General features: G+C 45.6%; 1 protein-coding gene across 13 annotated transcripts in view; it reads right to left on the bottom strand.

The window, feature by feature from the left end:
* Nucleotides 1-16,944, bottom strand: part of EXD3 (exonuclease 3'-5' domain containing 3) — a 616,706-nt gene that overhangs the window by 505,800 nt on the left and 93,962 nt on the right. For 2 of the 13 annotated variants that reach the window (XM_073314579.1, XM_073314580.1), the window contains exon 3: nucleotides 6,004-6,103. The exons of the other annotated variants lie outside the window; for them this stretch is intronic. In XM_073314579.1, the coding sequence (XP_073170680.1) occupies nucleotides 6,004-6,040 (37 nt within the window). In that variant the 5' untranslated portion in view covers nucleotides 6,041-6,103. The remainder of the gene's footprint in view (nucleotides 1-6,003; nucleotides 6,104-16,944) is intronic. 13 annotated transcript variants of the gene reach the window in all.

Here is a 16,944-nt window from a genome sequence, read left to right as displayed (position 1 = left end):
GAAGGTCAGACTAGATGATCATAATGGTCCCTTCTGACCTTAATATCTATGAGTCTATTAGCTGCACAGCCCGGTGAGTCCGTGGCCGGAGAACGCAGTGGGGGCCATGGGGGATGTGGGGGGGGGTGGTAAGCTTGGATCTGGTAGTCACTGCCACATGGCTGGGGGTTGGGGCTGGATTCCATGGCCCCATGGGTGGAGTCCGATACCCTGTGGCTGGGGGTCAGAGCATAGGGCCAGAGCCTGGGGCCAGAGGAGGCAGCAGGTGTGTGTGTGTGTGGGGGGTGAGCCTGGGGCCAGGGCCGGAATTAGGGCTCAAAGCCCATAGCCAGGGGATGGAGCCTGCCACCACATGGCTGGGGCCTGCCACCCTCCACCCCAGATCTGAAGCCTGAGCCCCGCCACCTGCCCGCTCCTCCAGCATTTGTGGCTCCAGAGTGGGACAGGGCCCAACCCCTACTGGCAGCCCTGGGAGGGGCCACTGCTTTGCTCCTCCCACATCACCATCAAGGAGGCTGTGGCCACAGGAAAAGCCCCCAGTGGCTGCATCTGAGAAATGCTGCCCTAGCTGATTTAGTTAGCCCCTTGCACTTGAATTCTTTTCTCCTACACTACGAACAGATGCTGAAGTTTTAATATATTCAAAAGTAGTTTTCCCCCTAAATTTATACTTACCCAAATGCTCCTGATTTTCCTGAGCAGCCCCCAGCCTAGGCTTGATTAAGCAGATCTCTTGATTTAGAGACCTATATTACCCCAAAAGGGATTTATATTATAAAGAAATGTAAAATTGACTGTTGATTTGAGGCCTGGCCTAACAAAGGATGCCTAGCACTGTAGTATAGCATAGTACCGAGAATGTAGCTAAATACTGCAATGCAATTTCAGACACAAAATTAGAAATATGGAGCTTTTATGAAACAGAGTTTCATAAATGACTCTCCTAACCCTTTCTGAAAGAGAGCCACTGCCCCCATACCAGGGATGAGGTCTTCAGGTTCTCCACCATATTTATTCCTTCTTTTAAGATGCTGCACTTCAGCCTTATATACCATGACTCTCATCACTGCCCTGCTCTGGAACCCATCAATATTACTGCTTGAATATCTGGCTGGGACATATGCCCTAGTAATATGATACTGACCAGTCACCTCCTACACCTGGGTACTTCTGGGGAATTCTGTGCCACTGTGCAATGCAGAAATTAATATTGTGCGTGCAGAATTTCCTTTCCCCCACAAAATTGACTGCAGTGCTGCTAGCCACCACTAGGGGCTGCTGGACCCAGCAGAGCCCAGCTCGCACATAGAAGACACTGCTGGGGGAGGGAGAGGGAGCTTGAGGGTTCCTGGCAACTGCTGTTCCCAGCATGACCTGAGGGAAGGAGAGGACAGCGCGCAGCAAATTCCATGCAAACCTGGGACCGAGCATCAGGCTGTTTCTTCCTCTGGATTCCTGGGCTCTTGGAGATGGAAGGGAGTGTCTGGGCTGGGGGGCCACAACTGGGCTCTGGAGGGGAGGGGTGCGGGTATCTGGGCAAGGGGGGCCCCATACCTGGGCTCTGCGGGGGAGGGAGTACGGGTATCTGGGCAGGGACGCCCTGTGGCTGGGAGGGGGTTCAGGTATATTGGCTGGGGTCCCCCACAGCTGGGCTGTGCAGGGGAAGGGGTTGTGGGTGTCTGGCCCCCCAGCTGGGCTTGGGGGAGGCAAGGGGGCAGAGACACAGGAACTGGGTTGTCATGGGGTTTCTTTAACTCTTTACTTCTGGGGGAATTTTTGTGTGTGTGTCTGTATTGTTACAGACATATTTGACAGGTATTTTGAAATAAATTACCAAAATAATTGAAACTGGCGTGATTATGTACTGTTGTTTTGACAAATAACATTTGCAGAATTTTTTATTTTTTGGCACAGAATTTTTAAGTTTTTGGAGCAGAATGCCCCCTGGAGCCAAAGGCACCACTTCCATTGTGCTTCTGACCAGAAACCAAGCTCAGTCATTTTCTTGGCCTAAGACTGTATAAATTCTATTGACTTTTGCCAATGTAGCAACTAGTTTATTAAACAAATCTTATTCTTTTTCTTTTTTAAGTGTCCTTTAAAGGAGAAAAGTTTAGTGACCAAGACATCTGGTTACAAAAGGAAGGGAAGAAAGTACCGAATAATCTCCGGTCACATGTAACTCACAGATTAATCTGGCTTGTACGTGAATTCCAGTGGTTTGGGATCATACAGCCTCCAAACTGTTTATGTGAGACATGTGTTTTTCCTGTTGCACTGCAGTAATTGTTTTGCTGATCCGGGTGATGGATGGTGGAGAAGATTGTGTCTGGAAATGTGCTCAGAAGTTGACAGGAAGCTGAGAGGGCCCTTGCCAGGACTTCCTTCCTGTAGACAAAGGGAGGAGGGAATGGGGGAAAAACTTGGCTGTCTCTGACTCTGAGAAAAGTCTTACCATTCCAGCTGGATTACATTAAAATATTTTAAATTTTTCAAAAGATTAAAGCATCCTTCTTCTCTAACTCCTACCTAAGTGGTAGGCTCAGTGGGGCTTAGACAATGAATTGTACTGAGGTTCTAAAAGTTGCAATGCAGCTGTAGAAGCAGAATCAGGTGTTGGAAACTGAACAAATGGAGATCAGATTTCAGAGATTTCCAAATAGAATGTCAGCCTTATTTGCAACACAGCTGGCAAACCACAGGAACATAGGGATTTCCACAATGGATCAGACCCAACATCCATCTAGTCCAGAATCCTGTATCTGAGAGTGGCCAGCACCAGACGGAGATGTAAGAACACCCCAGTAGGTACATGTGGGATATCATGCCCCCCATGAAGGTCTCATCCTGGTCTCTATTAGTCAGAGATTGGCTTAAGCCCTGAAGAACAGGGTTTAATATCCCTCCCCAAATTCTGTTGTCATTAACTATAACAACTTCAGATATTACTGAGCTCCATATAAATATCCAAGGCCTTTTTTATCTTGTTAAGCTTTTGCCCTCAATGAGCAATCCAGGAGCATTCTGGCCAACTCTTCCACCTCTCTCAATGGAGACAAAAAAAGATTTGCTTAAGGAGCCTTCCCTTGCACAGAGTCATCCTAGCACATATTTGTCAAAGACACTAAACTGTGATCCCTCGCACACTTAATTCATCTGCCCCCTATAATCTCCTAGCATGGAACCATCTTCCATCCACATCAACAAAAACACACAGAGGACACTCAAGAGTGGGAACTCTCACTCCCCTATATCAATGGTTCTCAACCAGGGGTTTTTCTGTGGTGTGGTGTGTAGTTGCTGGTGAGTATTTGCTTCAGGTTGGGGGACTGTCTGGAAGCGAGGACTGGCCTGCCTCCCAATGCCTGTGAGAGTGGGGGATCATTTGCCAGGATAGGTTATAGATTGTTGATGATGCGCTGGAGAGGTTTTAGCTGGGGGCTGTACGTGATGGCCAGTGGTGTTCTGTTATTTTCCTTGTTGGGCCTGTTCTGTAGTAGGTGACTTCTGGGTACCCATCTCGCTCTGTCAATCTGTTTCCTCACTTCCCCAGGTGGGTACTGTAGTTTTAAGAATGCTTGATAGAGATCTTGTAGGTGTTTGTCTCTGTCTGAGGGATTGGAACAAATGTGATTGTATCTTCGGGCTTGGCTGTAGACAGTGGATCGTGTGATGTGTCCTGGAGGCATGTAGGTAAGTACAGAGGTCAGTAGGTTTCCGGTATAGGGTGGTGTTTGTGTGACCATCATTTATTTGCACTGTAGTGTCCAGGAAGTGGATCTCTTGTGTGGACTGGTCCAGGCTGAGATTGATGGTGGGGTGGAAATTGTTGAAATCCAGGTGGAATTCTTCAAGGGCCTCCTTCCTGTGCGTCCATATGATGATGATGTCATCAATGTAGCATAAGTATAAGAGGGGCGCTAGGGGACGAGAGCTGAGGAAGCGTTGTTCTAAGTCAGCCATAAAAATGTTGGCATATTGTGGGGCCACGCAGGTACCCATAGCAGTGCCGCTGACCTGAAGGTATAAGTTTTCCCCAAATCTGAAAGTCACAAAGTTCAGCCACCAGGTGTGCCGTGGCCTCATCAGGGATACTGTTCCTGACCGCTTGTAGTCCATCCTCTTCTGGAACCAATCCCAGGAACCAGTCCCTGTAACAAACCCCGTTGCCTTCTCTGTCCCCATATCTACTCTAGCGACATCAGAGGACCCAACTACACCAGCCACACCATCAGAGGCTCATTCACCTGCGCATCTACTAATGTGATATACGCCATCATGTGCCAGCAATGCCCCTCTGTCATGTACATTGGCCAAACCGGACACTCTACGTAAAAGGATAAATGGACACATATCAGACATCAGGAATGGTAACATACAAAAGCCAGTAGAACATTTCAATCTCCTTGGACACTCAGATTTTAAAGTAGCCATTCTTCAACAAAAAGCCTTCAAAAACAGACTTCAAAAAGAAACTGCAGAGCTGCAATTCATTTGCAAACTTAACACCATCAATTTGGGCTTGAATAGGGACTGGGAGTGGCTGGCTCACTACAAAAGCAATTTTCCCTCTCTTGGTATTGACACCTCCTCATCAGTTATTGGGAGTGGACCACATCCACCCTGACTGAATTGGCCTTGTCAACACTGGTTCTCCACTTGTAAGGTAACTCCCTTCTCTTCATGTGCCAATATATATTTATGCCTGTATCTGTAATTTTCACTCCATGCATCTGAAGAAGTGGGGTTTTTACCCACGAAAGCTTATGCCCAGATAAATCTGTTAGTCTTTAAGATGCCACTGGACTCCTTGGTGTTTTTGTGGATACAGACGAACATGGCTACCCCTCTGATATGAGGATTTCCACTGTCACTATTGAAATGATAAAATTTCCTCATGTAGATAAAGTCAGAGACAGACAAACCCACCTAAACAAAAAAAAAACCCAAATCAAAACAAAAACAAAAAACCCAGAAAGAAACAGACTCACTATTCCTCTAAAGGAAAAACCAAAACAACAAGTAGGCCAAGCTCTCACAACAGCCTCTACTTTGAAAAAGGAATCTGACACCCCCCCCCCCGCCAAAAAAAAAAAGCCTCATCCACAAGAAAAGAATTGGAAACAATGGAAACCATGAAAATAGCCCTCACATCAGGATAAGCACAGCTCTTTACACATCAAAATAAGTGCACAACTGAATAGGACTCTGACACTTTATAGACACCGCTTCTAGGTTCATAGATTCCAATGCCAGAAAGGCCAACTGTGTTCATCTAGCCTGACTTCCTGCGTAACACAGGCCACATAACTTCTCTGAACTACTGTCTGTTTGAATTAGAGCAGATCTTTCAGAAGAACATCTAATCTTGATTTAAAAATTTCCAGCAAATCCACTACAACCCTTGGTAAACTGTACCAGTGGTTAATTACTCATACTTAACATAGTTCTCAGGTCCCTCTTTCCTGCACAGGATTGGGACATGATGCCACTGTTTTTTATTACACATACACATGCACGTGTGCACACACACATCTATGCCTTTGCTGCACGTTACTTTGTAATCTAAATAGGAACTCTTATTAGACGGATAATTACTGCTGACGCATGACTGAATAAAAGAAAAACTAGATGATGGATAAAACTGAATGATCACTTGTGTAAGGCATCGTAATTAAAACTGTACATTCTTGTGCACAGATGGGGGTTGCTGAAACACTTCAATTGTCAAACATTTTTTTAAAATCAGAGTCTAATTCCCAATGTTCTGACAGCTGACTATTCTCAGAGAGTCTTGAAGGTCCAGTCGCCTTCATGGCACATTGTAAGATGCATTTGACTGGTTAGCACTTGATTCACTGTTTTTGTTTTATTCCTGTTTGGGGTTTAATTTTCTGACACTACAGAAATTTTCTGACACTACAGTAAAACATGCACAAAGCAAATCTTACTGACCAATACATTACAGATAGATCAGAGTGCCTGCACAGGCAGAAAACTCACCACCAGTGTGATCGCTTGGGCTGCTCTCCTGATTCATCCTTTCTAGATGGACACCAAATTAAAATGTTGAGCTAAAATGGTGCAGTCAGCGCTCCCAATTCTGAAAGGAAAAGTGCAGAGTTACTGCCCTGTGGAACCTTCACAAGTTCGGAAAAGGAAATTGTAAGTTTGCACTCCATAAATAAAGGGGTGTCTGACCTCGGCAAAGTGGGGGAGAAAGTGCCCTGGGATCTATTTTCTCATAGAAACTCCAGCACACAGTTTGAAGGATGAGGGCTCCTAAGGGCAGGGCTGGCCAACCTGAACCTAAGAAGGAGCCAGAATTTACCAGTGTACATTGCCAAAGAGCCACAGTAATACATCAGCAGCCCCTCATCAGCTCCCACCCATCCGGCTCCGAGCGCCTCCCACCCACCAGCAGCCCTACCAATCAGCGCCTCCCAATCAGCTGTTTTGTGGAGCACAGGAGGCTGGGGTAGGGGGAGGAACGAGGGCATGGCAGGCTCAGGGGAGGGGACAGGACCTGTGGCAGAGCCAGGGGTTGAGCAGTGAGCACCCCCTGACACCTTGGAAAGTTAGCACCCGTATCTCCAGCCCTGGAGTCAGTGCCTGTACAAGGAGCTGCATTTTAACTTCTGAAGAGCTGCATGTGGCTCTGGAGCCCTAGGTTGGCCACCCCTGCCTAAAGGTATATCTACACTGCAGCTGGAAGATGTAATTCCCTGCGAGGGTAGACATAGGCATGTTAGTTCTGCTCAAACTAGCACCTAAAAATCCTACCTGACATGAATTTGGGCAGCTAGCTAGTGCCTGCTTGGCCATGCTGCTGTTTTTAGGCACTACCTCAAGCAGAGCTAATGCATGTAGATCTAGCCAAGCTGGGAATCATACCTTCCAGCAGCTGTGTAGACACATGCTGCATGAGGAATTATTAATCTAAACCCACGGTGGAAGACAGCACAAAATCAGATGAGCACATCATCTCAATTATTCCCACATATTCAACAATGCAGCTTGATTTCTACATCAATGTAACATTAACTTTTAGGTTCATATTTCACAGACTCCAGTGTAAGTCAAAGCCACATCTTGAATGTTATCTGTTTATTTGTCCCCATTAACTAAACAAAACCTACATAACTTTATAGTTTTGCGAACTGTTGATACAACAATCATATTTGCATCATTGTTACACTGCCCCACCTCCTTGTTTGCTCATCCATCCATTCATTACATCTTGGCTGTGGCTGGGAATAGAACCCAGGTCTCCTGAGTCCCAGTCCACTGCCTTAACTACATCCTTCCTGCTCACTCACATTAGAAGATTGTTTGTCAGGAATGAAATTCCCCTCAAGAATACCCAGATTTAGTGTTCTTGTGAACAGCAATGCACAGAAGCCTACAACTATACTAGGAAAGAGAAGGGATTTAAGTTATTGGATAACCTGTTAAAGGCTTACTTCAGGTATGTGTACTTTTTGAGTGTTATAAATACGATCCATGTGAAGTGAATGGTAGTCTCATGAGCACTTCAGAGGACAACATGCAACCACAGAAGATGACTTCCCCAGGGGTCTAGTGAGATATAAACATCACTCTGAGGGTGTCACTCACAGTGTCACCAGAAACTGACAATAAAATTATAGGTTTCAGAGTAGCAGCTGTGTTAGTCTGTATCCGCAAAAAGAAAAGGAGGACTTGTGGCACCTTAGAGACTAACACATTTATCTGAGCATAAGCTTTCGTGAGCTACAGCTCACTTCATCGGATGCATTCAGTGGAAAATACAGTGGGGAGATTTATATACACAACGAACATGAAACAATGAGTGTTACCATACACACTGTAATGAGAGTGATCAGGTAAGGTGAGCTACTACCAGCAGGAGAGTGGAGGGGAAAAAACCTTTTGTAGTGATAATCAAGGTGGGCCATTTCCAGCAGTTGACAAGAACCTGTGAGGAACAGCAGTGGGGGGGGGGGGCAGATAAATATGAAGAAATAGTTTTACTTTGTGTAATGACTCATCCACTCCCAGTCTCTATTCAAGCTTAAGTTAATTGTATCCAGTTTGCAAATTAATTCCAATTCAGCAGTCTCTCGTTGGAGTCTGTTTTTGAAGTCTTTTTCTTGGAGAATTGCGACTTTTAGGTCTGTAATCGAGTGACCAAAGAGACTGAAGTGTTCTCCGACTGGTTTTTGAATGTTATAATTCTTCACGTCTGATTTGTGTCCATTTATTCTTTTACGAAGAGACTGTCCAGTTTGGCCAATGTAAATGGCAGAGGGGCATTGCTGGCACATGATGGCAGATATCACATTGGTAGATGTGCAGGTGAAAGAGCCTCTGATAGTGTGGCTGATGTGATTAGGCCCTATGATGGTGTCCCCTGAATAGATATGTGGACACAGTTGGCAACGGGCTTTGTTGCAAGGATAGGTTCCTGGGTTAGTGGTTCTGTTGTGTGGTGTGTGGTTGCTGGTGAGTATTTGCTTCAGGTTGGGGGACTGTCTGGAAGCAAGGACTGGCCTGTCTCCCAAGATCTGCGAGAGTGATGGGTCGTCCTTCAGGATAGGTTATAGGTCCTTGATGGCGTTGGAGAAGTTTTAGTTGGGGGCTGAAGGTGATGGCTAGTGGCGTTCTGTTATTTTCTTTGTTGGGCCTGTCCTGTAGTAGGTGACTTCTGGGTACTCTTCTGTCTCTGTCAATCTTTTTCTTCACTTCAGCAGGTGGGTATTGTAGTTGTAAGAACGCTTGATAGAGATCTTGTAGGTGTTTGTCTCTGTCTGAGGGGTTGGAGCAAATGCGGTCGTATCGTAGAGCTTGGCTGTAGACAATGGATCGTGTGGTGTGGTCAGGGTGAAAGCTGGAGGCATGTAGGTAGGAATACATTGAAGGTATACATTATCCCCAAATGTGAAGTAGTTATGGGTGAGGACAAAGTCACAAAGTTCAGCCACCAGGTTTGCCGTGACATTATCGGGGATACTGTTCCTCAGGGCTTGTACTCCATCTTTGTCTGGGATGTTGGTGTAGAGGGCTTCTACATCCATCATGGCCAGGATGGTGTTTTCAGGAAGATCACCAATGGATTGTAGTTTCCTCAGGAAGTCAGTCGTGTCTCGAAGATAGCTGGTAGCACTGGTAGCGTAGGGCCTGAGGAGAGAGTCCACATAGCCGGACAATCCTGCTGTCAGGGTGCCAATGCTTGAGATGATGGGGCGTCCACGATTTCCAGGTTTATGGATCTTGGGTAGCAGATAGAATACCCCTGATTGGGATTCCAGGGGTGTGTCTGTGCGGATTTGTTCTTGTGCTTTTTCAGGGAGTTTCTTGAGCAAATGCTGTAGTTTCTTTTGGTAACCCTCAGTGCGATCAGAGGGTAATGGCTTGTAGAAAGTGGTGTTGGAGAGCTGCCTAGAGCCTCTTGTTCATATTCCGACCTATTCATGATGACAACAGCACCTCCTTTGTCAGCCTTTTTGATTATGATGTCAGAGTTGTTTCTGAGGCTGTCGATGGCATTGTGTACTGCACGGCTGAGGTTATGGGGCAAGTGATGCTGCTTTTCCACAATTTCAGCCTGTGCACGTCAGCAGAAGCACTCTATGTAGAAGGCCAGTCTGTTGTTTCGACCTTCAGAAGGAGTCCATCCAGAATCTTTCTTTTTGTAGTCTTGGTAGGAAGGTCTCTGTGGGTTAGTATGTTGTTCAGAGGCTCTAAAGGTCTAGAAAACGTGACCTACAAGTAAAGACTGAAAAATTGGGATTGTTTAGTCTGGAGAAGAGAAGATGATGGAGATGAGTGAGGGAGAACGACCATGATAATGAAATGATAATAGTCTTCAAGAACATAAAAGGGTGCTATAAAAAGGAAAGTGATAAATAGTTCTCGTTAGCCACTGAGTACAGAACAATAAGTAATGGGCTTAAATTGCAGCAAGTGAGATATAGGTTAGACATCAGAAAAAAATTTCCTGTCAGGGTAAGCACTGGAACAAACAACCTAGAGAGGTTCTGGAATCTCCATCATTGGTGGTTTTTAAGATAAGGTTAAACACCTCTCAGGTACAGATAATACTTAGTCCTGCCACAGTGTAGCAGACTGCACTAGATCTATCAAGATTCCTTCCAGTCTTATGTTTCCATTATTTTAATGGGTCTGCATAAATATATCACACTAAGATGTGACTTTTTCCTCCCTACTGTGATTCTGTGACCCCCAAATATGTTGGCAGCAAAAGAATGCAAGGATAGGAGGAAGATTATTAAACCTATAAAATAGAGTATTCCCTTAATCCTCTCTAGAAAATAGTAACGTAAGTACATTATTGACCAGTCCAAGCAAACACACCCACTGAAACGGCACAGGACCCTCCCAGGAATATGGTCATATTTAGTAGGCAGCGGCAAAGGAGAAGAGCTTCCCCACTTGTAAAATAACATCTTTTCAGGTTGCTCACTCATGAGTTCCAGACCACAGTCACTGGCACAAACATTCAGCATTTGGGCAAATTTTCAGAACTCTGACAAGATTTCTTTCAAATTCCCTCTTGAATTTAGATGAGTAATTCCAGAAGACCAACTCTAACAGTTCTTACCTATTGGCAATATTCTTTTAGTGAGCAGCCATTTTAGGAAAGACCACAGCATACATCAGCAGTCACGTTCAGAGATCTATAGAATACTTTTTAAAATGACACTTTCAGCTCTTGCTTCCCACAATACCTCTCTATTTGTTAGTCAGAACCCTGAGAATACCCCACTGTGATGACTTGTGAGAGGGGCACAAAGCATCAAGTGACCCTCCAGCAGGGCCAGGTGCCCCCAGCAGCTGGCCCAGGTGGGGAGAAGAAGGAGTGGTGTCAGAGCCAGAAGGGAAGAGGCAAGGCCAGAGCCTCTCCTCTTCCAGCCATTCTGCCTGGTACACTGCCTCGTGCAGCGCAGTGGCTGACCGGGAGAGTGTGCCTGGCTGCGGCAGCAGCAGGCTGTCCCCCACCCAGGCTCAAATTCTGGGGACGGGAGCTGACTCTGAGCATGCCGAGGACGGCAGGGGGGCTCCGACTCACTCAGCTCCTGTCCTGGAAGCCAAACCCAGGTGGAAACCAGGGCAGCAGGCATTCTCCCAGGCAGCCGCTGTGCTGCACTGGACAGCATCTGGGAGTAGCTCCACGGCCTGGCTGCCAGGAAGTGCAGTCAAACATGCCAGGGGGAGCCGGCAGAACAGGAGGACAGAATCCCCCTTCCCTTCCCCTCCCCATCCCAGGTAATGTGGGATGGGGAGGAGAAGAGCATGGGGGCCCCAGGCTGGGGGCGGGGTGGAGTCATGTGGGGAGGTCACATGTCCTCCCCTGTGAGTCCCTTCCATGAGTCACCTACCAGGGAAACTCATACTGATGCTGCTCTATAGCCCCGTAGCCTGATACCGAGAAATAAATGTCTCTCATTTTCACTCAGGTGTTGATCACATTCCTGCTGCTGCATTGCCAGTGTGTGAAGAAACAGATTGGGAATTAAGTCAGGCATCTATATAGCCATGCAGAGCACTAATCAAATCCCATTATTTTGTGAGTCAGGTATTATCTTAATATCTAGTGGATGTGACGACTTGTGGAAAGTACCTTTTTCTTGGATACCTTCAGAAAAAACAGGCAAGTCATATCTCCATTTTGGCTACTGCCTCAAAACTATGTAAATTAGGATGGAATTTGTCATTCTACATATTCTGCTTGGACTATTTTTATTGTATAGAGCCCTGAGAATCTAGTCTAGTAAAACAATAATCTAAGAAATTATTTAACATACAAACTCTTCACATTTGGGCTGCACACAATGAGACTAGGTGTCCAGACGTAATGTGATGTTTGAAATGTTTAGCCACGGTGCAAAGAAGCTATACTATTAATGGCATTTCCCGCCCCCCTTCCCTTTTTCCAACTGTGACAGCATGGGGAACCCTGCTTTTTGTACAATACCTGTTTTTAGTTTCCCTCTGCAGACGTTTGCAGTTTTTCAAGTCATTGGCATTAAATGGACAGGTCCCATAATTCATTAATGTTTCTTGGCAGAAAAAAGAACCTCCAGACGCTGCTTCTATTTTTGTTGAATGGTAAAAAATCACAATTTCCCTTCTGTTTGTGGTTTCTTTCAAGCCTTAGGTTTTTTAAAAAAAAACAAAAAAAACAAAAAAAACTTCTCTCTTTTACATCGTATTAGAGTAATTTTGGAGTGGATGTTAAATTTAGTTCAATTATTCTCCATGCAGAGAGGTATTTTCTCATTTCTCCCTACTCGTCTACTCTTTTTACTTTCAGGCTTGAGTCTGATTGTGCACCATGAGTTAGTCTCATCAACGTCTGAGCCTCGTATGTCTGGAGGAGGAAAATGTCTCTGACTTGGATCTTACATAGAGCTCAGCTCCATCAGACTTCACTAATTTTGCAATGGTTAATAATGACACATTAGAAACAGGCCATTGTCATCATGTACAGAGTGTCTTCAAAAATAAACCTATATGTGAAACTGACAGGTTTCAGAGTAGCAGCCGCGTTAGTCTGTATTCGCAAAAAGAAAAGGAGGACTTGTGGAACCTTAGAGACTAACCAATTTATTTGAGCATGAGCTTTCGTGAGCTACAGCTCACTTCATCGGATGCATTCAGTGGAAAATGAGCTCACGAAAGCTTATGCTCAAATAAATTGGTTAGTCTCCAAGGTGCCAAAAGTCCTCTTTTTCTTTTTGCTATATGGGAAAGTTAGAGGAAGAGAGTTCCACAAACAGCTTCTTCACTGCGGAGTTTAACCAATGATTTCCCCCTCCAACAAGTATCTCACTGGCAGCTCCCAAGAAACTGTCACCGTGCCGTTCTGTTGGTGCTGTGAGAGCTATAGCTCATGGCTGTGACACCACTCCAATGACAGGTTTTGTTCTGGGCTTTTTAAAAACCAAAATGCCATAATGAGTTTCATAGTAATTTAACCAATCAGTTTCCAGAATGAAAATGATTTGAAGTCAGCTGAACGAATGCCTAGTTCACCTCCTGACAGCCGCAGGGCAGGGAAGGGGGAGGAAGGGAGTGCTCTGGCTGTGAGCCTCACCTGGGGCTGACAGTTCAGGCTGTCAGCACAGGGGAACAGGGCTCCACTGATGGATGTAACACTGTCTATACTGACACTGGGCCACCCTAACTACATTGACTTAAGTGCTACACTTCTCTCGGAGGTGGAGTTATTAAGTTGCTGTAGTGGCTGACTTACATCTGTGGGAGCCTAATTGTAGCACAGACACTTATAGAGTTAGGTTGACTTAAGCCGCCTTATGTCAACTTAACTCTGTAGTATAGACCAGGCCTTAGCAGTACCCGAGATCATGACTAAAGCTACGTTTTAGTCAAGGGCATTTTTAGTAAAAGTCATGGACATGTCACGGGCAGTAAACAAAAATTCACGGCCCGTGACCTGTCCATGATTTTTACTATATATTCCTATCTAAAACTTGGGGGCCGCAGGTGCTCCAGGGGATGGGGGGGCGGGAGGGAGTGGAAGTAGTCCAGAGGCGCCGTGGGTGCGGAGGGGAACGGGGGCCAGGACCCCTGCTAGTCCTGCGTGGGAGGCAGCTGGTGGCCCGTGATCCCTGCTGGTGCTGGGGGTGGGGTGTACAGGCAGTGGCATGCACCACGGGACCCCGATGGGTGGGCAGGGCAGCAGGACCCCTGCTGGTGCTGGGGGGAGGGGAGGGGAGGGTTGGTGGGGCTGGCAGGCTCCCTACCTGGCTCCAACCGGCATGTCCCTGCAGCTCCCAGGGGGAGGGGCGGCCAGCAGGGCTCCGTGTGCTGCTCCCACCACAAGCGCTGGCACCGCAGCTCCCATTGGCCAGGAACCGCAGCCAATGGAAGCTGCGGGGGCGGCGCCTGTAAAAAAAAGGGAAGGAGGAGGATCCTGGGAACTACAGGCCAGTCAGGTCAGGCTGAGTCCCTGGAAAAATCATGGAGCAGGTCCTCAAGGAATCAATTCTTAAGCACTTAGAGGAGAGGAAGGTGATCAGGAACAGTCAGCATGGATTCACCAAGGGCAAGTCATGCCTGACTAATCTAATTGCCTTCTATGATGAGATTACTGGCTCTGTGGATGAGGGGAAAGCAGTGGACGTGTTGTTCCTTGACTTTAGCAAAGCTTTTGACATGGTCTCCCACAATATTCTTGCCAGTAAGTTAAAGAAGTATGGACTGGATGAATGGACTATAAAGTGGATAGAAAGCTGGCTAGATTGTCAGGCTCAACGGGTAGTGACCAATGGCTTCATGTCTAGTTGGCAGCCGGTATCAAGTGGAGTGCCCCAAGGGTCGGTCCTGGGGCCAGTTTTGTTCAATATCTTCATAAATGACCTGGAGGATGGTGTGGATTGCACCCTCAGCAAGTTTGCAGATGACACTAAACTGGGAGGAGAGGTAGATATGCTGGAGGGTAGGGATGGGATACAGAGGGCCCTAGACAAATTAGAGGATTGGGCGAAAAGAAATCTGAGGAGGTTCAACAAGGACAAGGGCAGAGTCCTGCACTTAGGACGGAAGAATCCAATGCACCGCTACAGACTAGGGACCGAATGGCTAGGTGGCAGTTCTGCAGAAAAGGACCTAGGGGTTATAGTGGACGAGAAGCTGGATACGAGTCAACAGTGTGCCCTTGTTGCCAAGAAGGCCAATGGCATTTTGGGCTCTATAAGTAGGGGCACTGCCAGCAGATCGAGGGACGTGATCGTTCCCCTCTATTCGACATTGGTGAGGCCTCATCTGGAGTATTGTGTCCAGTTCTGGGCCCCACACTACAAGAAGGATATGGAAAAATTGGAAAGAGTCCAGCGGAGGGCAACAAAAATGATTAGGGGACTGGAACACATGACTTCTGAGGAGAGGCTGAGGGAACTGGGACTGTTTAGTGTGCGGAAGAGAAGAATGAGGGGGGATTTGATAGCTGCTTTCAACTACCTGAAAGGAGGTTCCAAAGAGGATGAATCTAGACTGTTCTCAGTGGTAGCAGATGACAGAATGAGGAGGTCTTAAATTGCAGTGGGGGAGGTTTACGTTGGATATTAGGAAAAACTTTTTCACTAGGAGGGTGGTGAAACACTGGAATGCGTTACCTAGGGAGGTGGTGGATTCTCCTTCCTTAGAAGTTTTTAAGGTCAGGCTTGCAAAGCCCTGGCTGGGATGATTCAGTTGGGGATTGGTCCTGCTTTGAGCAGGGGGTTGGACTGGATGACATCCTGAGGTCCTTTCCAACCCCGATATTCTATGATTCTATGACTCAGTCTCACTCCTTTTTTTTTTTAAACAAAAGTAAGTTTCCAGTCCCCATGATTGTGAAGAAATGCTTGAAAAGGTTAATTGAATGTAACCTAAAATAAAAAGTCGCCAACCTTTAATATTTTTTTAAAACGTCATGATTTTTAAGTCAATCTCTTGATTTTCTGGGGACTGAATCATCATCTTTGAATGCTTCAGCTTGGTAATATTGTCATCTACACAAACTCAAGTACCAATGTTGAATTAAACATTTAATTGTCAATAATCATTTCAGTTTTCCTTTAACTGCTCCATCACCACCTAACATGGAAGGATATGGAGCCAGAGAGGCACCCAGCACTACCCAACGCATCCCAGAAAGCACTGGATGGAGGTCCATTTTAGTTAAAGCAATACACATGCACATCTTTCAGGGTCCTGGCAAAGGCATTATGGATCTGATCCAAAGCCCACTGAAGTCAATGGGAGTCTTTCCATTGATGTCAACAGTTTTGGGATTTATGCCCTATGTCATAGTTCTGCATTGTTGTAGTTATCCAAATGTCATCACATTTCTTTGGTAAGTCAGTATAGTTACCTGTATATTAAGCCTATCTCTAGACATTTTCTTAGGTCAGTTTTATTCATCAGAAATACATGGGAGTTTGTCAATAATACCTTTCATTGTAAAAAGGGTATGAAAGGCAAAAGTCAAGTTCAAACTGTTCTCACTTAGCCAACTCCCTCAACACATAAATCTTCAAACTACACAGAAACCCTATATTTAATTTGTTGAAAGCAAGGGAGAAGGGCAACTATCAACATCAGGAAAAAAAAGAAGTCTGAAAGCAACACAGTCTGAATTCTGTGCAGAAGCAGCCCCAGGCAGTTTCACTTCTTTATCAATGGTCTGGAATGTTACTTGTCTGCACATAAAACTTCATAACCCCATAGTGGATTGGCTGAGATGCTCACCTCTGACCCATCTGGACCCAGCTTGCGGAGCATTCCAGAACACAACAGCGAAGCAGAATCCGAAACATTTGATCTATTAGTGAGAGCGTGTAATGCCAGAACTTTCAAATTAAATGGAGAAGGACTTCTTCATTATCAATTAAACATATCATTTAGTTTATTACAAATCAATCTAATAAACATATCCATCACTCTCTGTCTCTGTTTTATACATACAGCTTTTGTTTAAGTAATTATGTTTTGGATTGTTTTGAAATGTAAATTTCCAGTTAATTACAATAGGATTCAGTGGAACTCTTTGTGTCTTGCCTGCACTGAACAGACCAAGTGTGGTTGAAGTCAGTGGAGTTATACCATCTCCATGCACTCTCCAAGGAACATGCAATAAGAATACACAAATTATTGTGAAATCAAGCTAATAAATAAAATCTGAGACCTTCGTGCAAGCTCTTTGGGACAATGTCTTCATGCCTGTGTGGATAATGCCACATTGTGGGTATCAACAGAATACCAATAATAAACAAACAATAATAAATCTTCAGAAATGACTTTTTCAGTTACATATGCCAATGCCTAACAGTCTAGCAGAGGTTCACGTCTGACCATTCATACATTCAGAATCTGTAATTAACGTTGCAGATCACAAGACAGCAGCCACTTGCTGTATGACCCACTCCAGAGCAATTG

Source organism: Lepidochelys kempii, chromosome 16 (assembly GCF_965140265.1).
Source record: "Lepidochelys kempii isolate rLepKem1 chromosome 16, rLepKem1.hap2, whole genome shotgun sequence".
NCBI lineage: Eukaryota > Metazoa > Chordata > Testudines > Cheloniidae > Lepidochelys > Lepidochelys kempii.
This window is presented reverse-complemented; position numbering and strand designations above follow the sequence as displayed.